The 10,620-nt window shown below is 36.1% G+C and overlaps 1 protein-coding gene across 1 annotated transcript; it reads left to right on the top strand.

Moving 5' to 3' along the window:
* The first annotated feature begins 699 nt into the window (after window positions 1-699).
* LOC122070399 (zinc finger BED domain-containing protein RICESLEEPER 2-like) lies at window positions 700-3,208 on the top strand. Its single transcript, XM_042634541.1, has 4 exons — window positions 700-2,387; window positions 2,485-2,806; window positions 2,930-3,074; window positions 3,180-3,208. Exons 1-3 carry the CDS (start codon window positions 1,128-1,130, stop codon window positions 3,064-3,066), a joined length of 1,719 nt encoding a protein of 572 aa, XP_042490475.1. The 5' UTR covers window positions 700-1,127; the 3' UTR covers window positions 3,067-3,074; window positions 3,180-3,208.
* The last annotated feature ends 7,412 nt before the right edge of the window (window positions 3,209-10,620 follow it).

The raw sequence follows: 10,620 nt of genomic DNA, 5'->3' as shown, positions 1-10,620 counted from the left end.
GGACAACATACCTTCAATGCCACAATACCATGCTAATTTGCGCGTTTGGGAACTCCCTGCTCCAAACATATACAAGCATAAAGACCAAAGAAATTCCCTTGAAGGGAGACCACATAAGTGGAACAGCAGCAAGCACCTGCAACATTGGCTAGTCTTGGTTACTCTGGTCATTGCCCTATGAGTGAAAGAAACAGTCATAACCTACAGTAATGAAACTCAGATGATTACGCAATGTGTTTGGATTTACCAGTAGGGAAAGTGCTCCAAAGATCATCATCCATAGGAAGTCTGCTGTCCTTTTGTCGAAAGGTCCCTTCTCCAGTTAAACACCATACTCCAAGTGAAAAAGGAAAAGGAGAAGAAGGGAAAGAAATTAAAACCTACTAACCTCTCTGCTCCTTGCGGCTGCATTCGAGTTCCAAAATGTTTGTTCTTTTATTTAATTATTTACATTTTCCTTTTAAGTAACAAATATTCTTGTTTGACCATGGATTCCAATTTTCTTTCAATGTGGAATGCTTGCTTATTATATTTGTTACAGATCATCAAGCAAATGTTAAACTCTTACAAATCTTTATTATTGATTTATTTTTTATTGAATAAATGTTAAGTATTATTAACGTGAATTTGAACAATATTGTTTTATTTTGAGGGAGATTCAATTTATATTTATTATTTTGCAATCTATTGTTGTTTTATTCAGTTGAATTGCATAATGTCAAATCAAACAGATCAAGAAGTTCAGATGTCTGTTAATGAAGTAAACAGAGGGAATGGTTTTAGCCGTCTAGTTCAAGAACTGCATCTGATCATAATACTAGACCAGTTGTTTCATCTGCTACAGTTAGTACTTTACCAAGAAATAAGAGAAAAACTTCCATAGTTTGGAAAGAGTTTATTAATATCCCTAAAGACAAAAATCCCAATGGAAGACAGAGAGCAAAATGCAAGGCTTGTGGGAATATATATCTGGCTGACTCATCTATCAATGACACTGGCAGTTTGAGGAGACATCTTAAGTCTTGCCTCAAACGTAATAATAAGGATGTTGCTCAAATGTTATTGGGTGGAGGTGATGGGAATATGGCACTGAAACTAAGAAGATTGATGCAGATGTAGTTTAAGATATGATTACCACACTTATTGTCAGACATGAGTTGCCCTTGGTATTTGTCGAGTATGAAGAGTTTAGGGCTTTGATTTCTTATATTTACCCACAATTTAGTCCTATTGCTAGGAATACCCAAATGGCTGATATCTTGAGGTTGCATACTAGAGAAAGCAAGAGGATTAAGGATTTTTTGAGTTCCTTCAATGGTAGAATGTCATTGACTACTGATTTGTGGACTTCTGTAACCACTGACTCCTATATTTCTCTCACTTGTCATTATATTGACACAGAATGGGTACTACATAAAAAATTATTGAAATTTTGCATCATGCCACCCCCACACACAGGAGCTAATATATGTGAAATTGCTTTAAATATGTTGTTGGATTGGGGCATTGAGAAGAAATTGTTCTCTATTACATTAGATAATGCCGGTGCTAACCTTTGTTTTATTGAGCACTTGAAAAAAAGTTTGGTATTGAAGAAGGCATTGCTGTGTAGTGGTGAGTTTTTTCACAACAGATGTTGTGCTCATATATTGAACCTAATTGTACAAGATGGTTTGAAGTGCATTGATGAATTTGTACATTTTGTTCGATCGAGTGTAGCATATGTGAAGGCATCTCAAGCAAGGAAAGTAAAGTTTCTTGAATGCTGCAAACAATTAGATATACCAAGTCAGAAAGGGTTGCATGGAGATGTTTCCACAAGGTGGAACTCGACTTATCACATGCTTGATTCTGCCATCGTCTATCAGACTGCATTTCAACAACTAGAGTTGGTGGATAAAAACTTTAAAGTGTGTCCAAGCAATGAGGATTGGAAAAAGATTGAACACTTATGTTCCTTTTTGAAGCCTTTTAATGACATTACTGAATTATTGTCGGGGTCAAAGTACCCAACAGCAAATTTGTATTTTCATAATGTATGGAAAATACATTTGTCTTTGTTGAAAACGATAAATCAGGGAGAAGACTATGTGAAAAAGATGGCACAAGAAATGAAAAAGAAGTTTGATAAGTATTGGGACTCATATAGCATCATTTTAGCTATTGCTATTGTATTTGATTCTCGTTACAAGCTAATCTTTGTTAGGTATACTTTTGATAAGATATACAGTTTGGATTCAACAGCAATGGAAAAATTTAACCTTGTGAAATCGACCTTAGCACGACTCTTTGAAGAGTACCGGTGCATGGAGATAACTGAGGAAGAGAGGGGATTTCAATCACATGCTATTGAGGACAATACAGTTGGAGATGTTTTAGATTGGGAGGTATAAATCATTATGTTTTTTTTTTTTTTTTATTTTTTTGGTTATTTAAAACATATATTTTAATTCAATATATTACATTATTCATTTTGTTTTGTAGGAGCTATCCATGTATGAGAGTTCTACTACTACTGTAATACAAGATAAATCCGAATTAGATTTATATCTAGAAGAGCCAAGGATTAAAGATCCGATCAAGCATTATGATGTATTGGCCTTTTGGAAGTCACAAGGAGTAAAGTATCGTGATCTTTCTCGGATGGCACGGGATGTGTTGGCTATTCCGGTATCAACTGTTGCTTCTGAATTAGCTTTTAGTGCTAGAGGTAGAGTTATTGACAAATACAGAAGTAAGCTATTGCCTACAAATGCTGAAGCGTTGATTTGCCTTCGAGATTGGATGTTCGGAGTAGACTTTAGAGGTAATTTCAAACTATGTAAATATAAATTTTTCATCCGTTAAACAAATGTTGCTTCATCACATTTTTTTTTTCATAATCTTAATATCTTACATGTCATCTTCTTCATTTTGTACACTTTTAAAGCTGAACCGGTTGATGATGCCAGTGATTTGGCTAATGCTTTGGGGAATGTGTTGTCTTTGGATGTGAGTGGTGATACTAATATTACAGTAGAACCTACACAAAGATCTTCTAATGCCTCTACTGCAGCTAATGTTTAGTCTGTTAGGTGAAATTCCATGAGTAATATCATTCTTATTCTTTGATTATGACATATTCGCTATCTTTTATCTTTACATTTACTAATGTTTATGCTTCATCTATTTTCTATTAGGTGGGATTGATGTTGAAGCACTCCAGATTGGACGAAATCAGGATAATTTTGAGTCATGTAACTAAGGGCCCGTTTGATAACGTTTCTGTCGTTTCTGTTATCAAACGCTTTTTGCTCCGTTTCTGCTATTTCTGGAAACAGAAACGGCAGAAACACGTTTCTTGAAACGTTATCAAACGGGCCCTAAATATTTAACTTTGGGGATGTTTGGATACGAATTTAAGATTTTTTGTGATATTTTTAAATATTTTAATTGTGGGATGCTTGGATAAGGATTTAGGACTTTTTATGATTCTAAATATTTTAATTATGAGATGCTTGTGTTGGGAAACATGTCCACACTCCTTGCTATGTTTTGGTGTTAACAAACAAACATACATCTTTAACTTGGTTTGATAAAATGTGATTAACTTGAAGAAACACTTAGAAGGTCGAATCAAGACATGAAGCTTAAAGACATGGAATTGCAAACAAGAAGAAAAGAAGATAAAGTGCCAAAGAGTGAAAGGTTCAAGTGAAGAAGAAGACCACTAGGATAGATTGATCATTTTTAATATAATTTGTAACTTCCACACATATATATATATATATATATATGCACTCACTACATGCATGTGCATTGCATCATACTAGAATGACCATAGAGCATACCTTGACCAAGTATGGAAAGTCTCTAAGTGGTGAGGAACATATTAGGAAAAATGTGTTCTAGTGAAATTCTATGAAAACCACTTAATCACATTAACCTGACTCAAGAGTATTTTAGGGAATCTTAAAGTTAGTATCGGGAGATGAAACCTTTATAGAAGTTGTAGGAAATTGAGTTTTGATTCCAACGCAACTGATCTCAGATCAATCTGAGGTCGGACCGAAAAGTTATGGTCAAAACATTGATGATTGATCAGTATGACAGCATTCTGTCAAAACAGAGTATGTCATGTTGGCGGTCGACCGGCTAGAAGCCCTGGTCGATCGGAACTGTCTGAGACCATAGTCAGTCGATTAGAACTGTCTGAGACCATAGCCGATTGATCGGTAGAAAGTCCCGATAAACCGGTGACTGCCTGGAAGTGCCCCAACGGTTATATTTTGCCTCAACGGCTCTTGGCGATCAACCGGCTACCGATGGCGGTAGACCAGTGGTCCCAGAATACGTCCGTTAGAGCCTGATTTCTTGCCTAAAATGCTTCACTAAATTCACTTATAAATACCCAAACCGTTCTTAATTAAATAATCATTAAGAAAGAACTTTAAGAGCATGTTGGATCAATGCTTTGGATTTTTTGTGATGTTTTTAAATATGTGACTTAGAAGAGAGTAGGTTCCTTGGATCAATCAATACATTTATTGAGATCCATTTGTAGTTATGGACTTATGGGCAATCCCACATGAGAGCATTCTCATTGCATTTTCATCCAATCATCTCTTTTCTTAAAATTTTATTTTGCAAAATTAACCATGTTATTGTACATAGCATGGATTATGAAATGTCCAACCAGTTTAAAACAAATAAAAGAATAGACACAACCAGATTTAGACAATGAAAAATAGGAAACCAAACTCCATCGTCTGTCACGGCGTCGTTGCTCAATAATATTAAAGAAGACCTGTTTAAAAATCGGTTACGCCCGTTTAACATTAAACATGTTCGTGGCTCGGTTAAGGTCCGACTAAAGCCAGATTAAGGTAGCCCAAGACCGACCGACTAAATATAAAGTGTACCATGCCCTCAATAATTAAGCCCGATTAGTTAAATGGGCGGACACAGTGTAGCCTTTGAAAGTCTTCAAGCCAGATTAAGCCCGATCGAAACCGGATCGGCCCGACCGGTTGACACCCCTAACTTTATATGAAGTATTGAGTTTAGATATCGACCGATATGCTGTGGCTATTGCTTTTAGTTTCATACTTCCAAGTGTTAGGAGCAGGATTGAACTGCAACAGTATGTACCCTTAATTCCAAATAATTAATCAATTTTGGTAGCAGTAAAAGTATAAAGTCTCAGTATCATTCTCAGAAATTATTAGTATATTGATTATGAAATAAAAAGAGACTATGCTACTTTTGGAAGAAAGTCAAAGGAATTATTCTTAGTACAGAATGCGTTAATAGATACAGTGTAAAGCTTCCACAGAGATCTAATTTATTTATTTTTCCATTGGTTTGGCAACATTTCTTATAATTGATAGTTGTACATATGACTTTTTTTATTTATTGTTCTATGATTTGCAATTCTGCGCCATTTTTCATGCAGTTAGTTACACATGATTCTAATTACTGAGATGCTCTTTTTTCCTACTTTGCTCTTCTGACAGATCTTAAAGGAGCTGATCTGCTAACAGGTTCTTTTACCCTAAGACAAATTAAAACTTCAACTAACAATTTTGATCCTACAAACAAGATTGGAGAGGGAGGTTTTGGGTCTGTTTACAAGGTATCATACCAAGTAGCAGCTATCTTGATTTTACCACTGTGGTTCTTCGACCAGATAATTTATTTAAAAATCTCTATCCGCAGCAGGGTTTGTTATCGGATGGTACCATAATTTCTGTAAAGCAACTTTCGTCTAAGTCGAGGCAAGGCAATCGTGAATTTGTGAATGTGATTGGCATGATTTCTGGTTTGCAACACCCGAATCTTGTAAGGCTCTATGGGTGCTGCATTGAAGGAAATCAATCACTACTAGTATATGAATACATGGAAAATAACTGCCTTGCCCTTGCTTTGTTTGGTAAGTAAATGCTTTCTATATTTGTTATTTCATTTACTTAAGATATTATTCATAAATAAGCAAATACCCCCTATTTGAATCCAATAAAAATAGTTTAAAAATCAAATTCCAAAAGGATAAAGTCCAAGAAGAAAAAATGGATTTTGGTTATAAGGGCGATTTTCAACTTTTAAATGCTGGAGTTTTTCTCAATTATGAAAATTTTATAAATTCTATCATATTAAAACATTGCTAAAAACCAAAAGTCTGGTAAAATAATTTTTTATTTTGATATCCATAAAATTATTTTCATTCAGGCGATTTTAATAGCATTTGCGCACCTAAAAATGAGTTTGACCGGAGCATAACTTTGTCATTACAATTCAAATTTAAGTAATCTAAGACTTGTTGGAAAACTGATTTTATATTATAACTGATATAAAAAATTTAATGAAAAAATAGTATCATTTGACTAGTCAAACTTATTATAGAACCCGAGCATTTCTCGAAATTTTGATTTTTTATAACTTAATATGACTTAATGTTAATTTTTTTATGATTTAATATGGCTAAATGTTGATTTTTAATGACTTGATGTTACTTAATCTTGATTTTTTATGATACAAGGTATATATAGTTTACTAAATAATGTTAAAAAATAGGAAAAATAAAAAATAACAATTGGTCACCTTGTTTGCCTCTAGGCTTGTGCCTTCTCGCCTAAGCGCTTAGATAACCCTCCACCGCCTTAGTTCGCCTTGGCGCCGTGACAACTATGATTCTACCTTCACATCTTCCCAAGATCAATGCCCATCCAGTCTTGACTATCAAAACAGTAATAATAGTGGCAATGCTTCTTTGTTGACCAGTAAGTGAACCTTAGTTATTCTTTCCCATAGCAAGTTTATAGATTTGTAGAATCATTTTTCTGAGCAACCGAATTTATTGGATCCTTGTATAAAACTTATTTATTAGCCATGTATAGCCTTGTATCTGTTGTATCTACTTTGTTGAAATCTACACATCTGTAAAAAATGACTCTTGTAATACTACTGTCACATTCATCGATAAAACATTGAAGGCAAATTTCTACAGTAAATTATATGATTCCCTAACACCTGCATACTTGCAAACCTGCTATTGTGATCATTGAGAGACTTCACATATAGGTGAGTTAGCTATCTGGCATTTGTCAATTTTACAGGAACTCCCAATAAAAGAAAGGAAGGGGTGGTGCCAGGGGGATTCAAATCCAGGTAAGACGCTTTCTTAGGCACTTTACCCACTACGAATCACCAATGGACCAATTCCCTTTGGGTCATTTCTCCTCTATATGAGAGGGAGAGAATTCGACATAATGTGGTCAGTGTTCTCTTTTTAGTGGAAGCAGTGGGGCTACATAACTCCATCCACGGTCTACTCACCTTGCCTATCACCGACGGTTGTAATCTTCTGAAACAGAAATGGAGAGAGGTAAGCGAGGTAACCCAAGTGGAAATATTGGTTGCATGACACCCACAACACATATTCGGAGTTACTGCTACATGGGTGTTGGCTGTGGAGTAGAGGTAGCGGTGGTGGAAGAAAGAGCTGGGGAGGAGTGGAGCAGAGTAAGGGTGCCAAGGAGAGTTACTGGGGCATGGGGCCAGGAGTTGTAGGGTGAGGAAATGGCTCCATTTCCGTGAGATAGAATGATCTTACATTGCATAAGGCGAAGATAAACGATGCTTATAGTCACACCCTTGGTAGCGGTAAATAATACAGGGTGTCCCATGTGCATTTATTGTGAGCAATTTAATGTGTCCAGGAATGCCACATTAGACAGAAGCGATCCTAAAGGGACCAAGAATGATGCAAGCCTCAAGATAAGCTGCTAAAACTAACGGATCGAGAAAATAAATTACACAAGTCAAAGATGTGTAGAAATTTCATTTCCGCTCGACCTCAGAAAAAATGATAATATCTTGGCATATAGGTTGGAATGATTTGATTCCAAAGTTTACCGAGTCACAGGTTCAAAAGCTTAGAAACAACCTCTTCTGCGAAGCAGTGGATAAGGCTGTGTATACTTTGCCCTCCCAGACCCTGTAGTAGCTAGAGCCTCGTGCACTGGGTCGCTCTTGACTCATTACCCTACAATTTTGATGACAAATGTTTTCTCAGAAAAAAACATTGGGTGTTCTCTCATTTTCAAGTATTTTTTTCAAAAAGTATTTAAATCATAGTTCAAAAAGTCACTTCACTAACCTGAAAAACTATGTGTGTGACCACAGTTTTGGCTTTTGAAATAATTCCATAAAAACTTTCATTGTGACTCAAAGAATTTTCTAATAAGTATCATTTTAAAGTTCTTTCAAGAAAAAAGATATATATATATATTCAAACAGATTATTTTATGTGAGGAAAAAAATACTAAAAAACATAGTTTTTAAGGAATCCAATTGAATAATTCTTCAATCTTTAAGGAATTCAACTGAAATCTAACAAAATCATCTTTTATTTGCTAGAAGATTTGGAGGGAATGAAATATAAAGTTTTTCATAAAATGCATTTCTTATGCTTCTTAAGTTTACATTTTTACCAAAAAAAAAGGGTTGTCCACAAGTTTTTTTTTTTTTTTTTAATTAACGATAGGTATCCAGACATTCAGCTTGACTAGTTCCGTAGGTATATATTGACCCCACAACCGCATGGACTGGATCATACTAGGGTTGAATGAAAATCATTCAACTTTCACTGAAAGTAATGAAGAGCACTAAACAGTAAACACCCCCGTGTGACTGACCCCAAGGAGGTAAGATTAGTTAAACTCAGAACCACATGCTTCCTGAGGCGAAAGTTCCTTGTAAACTCGCCTACCCCCTTGGAAATTTTAAGCTGTCCACAAGTGCTTTACCCAAAAAAAGTTGTCCACAAGTGTTATTGGCTAATAATCTCTTGCTAATGAGGTCTCAAACTCCTTGGACATATTTTTCAAACCAATGATATTATATGATAAAGGCTATGCAGGCTTTCACTGATGGTTGGCCGAGTGTGCTTTCTATTGCGAAAAATACGGTAATTCCTTTCTATCCAAATGTGAGCTATGGTGCTACAAAAAACCTTTATACCCCCCCCCCCGGGGCCGAAAGTTCTCTCCACCCACACTCCTTCCAGGGCTTCCAAATGGCTTGCACAATTTAAGAACGTCTCCCAAATCTGATAAGTGTGCACTCAAAGAATAGGTGATACATACTCTATAGCCCTGCCCAACAAAAGCAGCAAACAGGAGGGAATTTGATAATTCTCTTCCAGAGTTGGTCTCTAGTTGGAAGGACTTCCACAATGCATTTCCAAGCAGGATTAGACAACTCTTGGCTGTATTTGGGGAGGCTAGAGATTTTTTTTTTCTTCCATGTATGGTGCTCAAGGGCAGCTCTAGTTTCCCCGGCCCTAGAATGGGTTGGTTTTTTTGTGGGGGGAGGGGGGGATGGTAAAAAGGTTGGATATTCTTGTAAGAGCAATGCTATTAGGACCCTAGCCTTGAATCGCATGGTATCCCCTATTTCACTGCCACTCTTTTTAATAGCTTTTGATTTCAAAAGTCCTATCTAATGTATGCGTTGACCCCAAGTCTAATAGACATTTCTTATTGGTATTATTTTGGGTTAATTATATTGCCATCCCCTGTAGTTTGTCAGATTATTATAATTATCCTTTGCAGTTCTGACAATTACTCTGTACCCCTGCAGTTGACGGTGTTAAGTTACAAAACAAAAAAAAAAAAAACACAGTTTTACCCTTTACATTAAAATACTCTAATAACACATTCGTAACGTCCAACAGAGAACCGACCAACACCCGGCGACTTGCATCGGATGTTCTTCCTTGCCCCTTGCTCTTTTCTTTTCTGTCTCTATTCCTAGTCAAGTTCAGCAGTGGCCGGCAAGTGAGTGAATCTCCATTCCTCTTCTCCTGCTCACTTACACTTTTTCGTTTTTGTTGATCAACAGCAGGATTCGGGAATATAGTGCATCAAAGGTGCTCATTTGTATATTTAGGGACTGAGTATGGCTTTGTTTGGAACGAAAGAACCGAAGAAGGCAATGGAAGAGAAGAATCAACGAAGTGAAGAGAGAGAGAGAGAGAGAGAGAGAGAGAGAGAGAGAGAGAGAGAGAGAGAGAAGACAAAGCCATTTTCAAGGAGAGTCATGATCAAGCGCTGGACAAGAATGTTGGAGTTTTATTCCTTAGGTAAAGAAATTCCAATTAAATGGTTTTGCATATGGATGTAAGATATCCAAGATGACAAGATTATGCTTTACAGTAAGGTTTTAGCAAGCCACGTCACGATATAGCAATTTTTCCTATAACTGTATTTTGGTCTTTAAAAAATTATTTAACAAGCGACGTCATGATATAGCAATTTTTTACTAACGGAGTTGGTAAACCGTCAACTACAAGGGGTACAAAGTAGTTGTCAGAACTACAGTGGATGGTTATAACAATATGGCAAACTATAGGGATGGCAGTATAATTAACCCTATTATTTTTCATCATTAATAAAGTTTTGAGGGCTATCTGGGACATCGTGTTTCAGGGTGAAAAAACATATAGGGCAAATTTTTTCTTCACAAATGATTGAATGATGGGGCAGTCCAAATATGACCCATCACTCCCCACCTCTCTCCTTGTATGTGATCGAATTCACCGTGCCCTTTAGAAATCTTGGTCCAAAAATATTTGTAGTA

Source organism: Macadamia integrifolia, unplaced genomic scaffold, assembly GCF_013358625.1.
Source record: "Macadamia integrifolia cultivar HAES 741 unplaced genomic scaffold, SCU_Mint_v3 scaffold904, whole genome shotgun sequence".
Lineage (NCBI taxonomy): Eukaryota > Viridiplantae > Streptophyta > Magnoliopsida > Proteales > Proteaceae > Macadamia > Macadamia integrifolia.
Note: the sequence above shows the minus strand (reverse complement) of the source record. Positions and strands in the feature narration are given on the sequence as shown.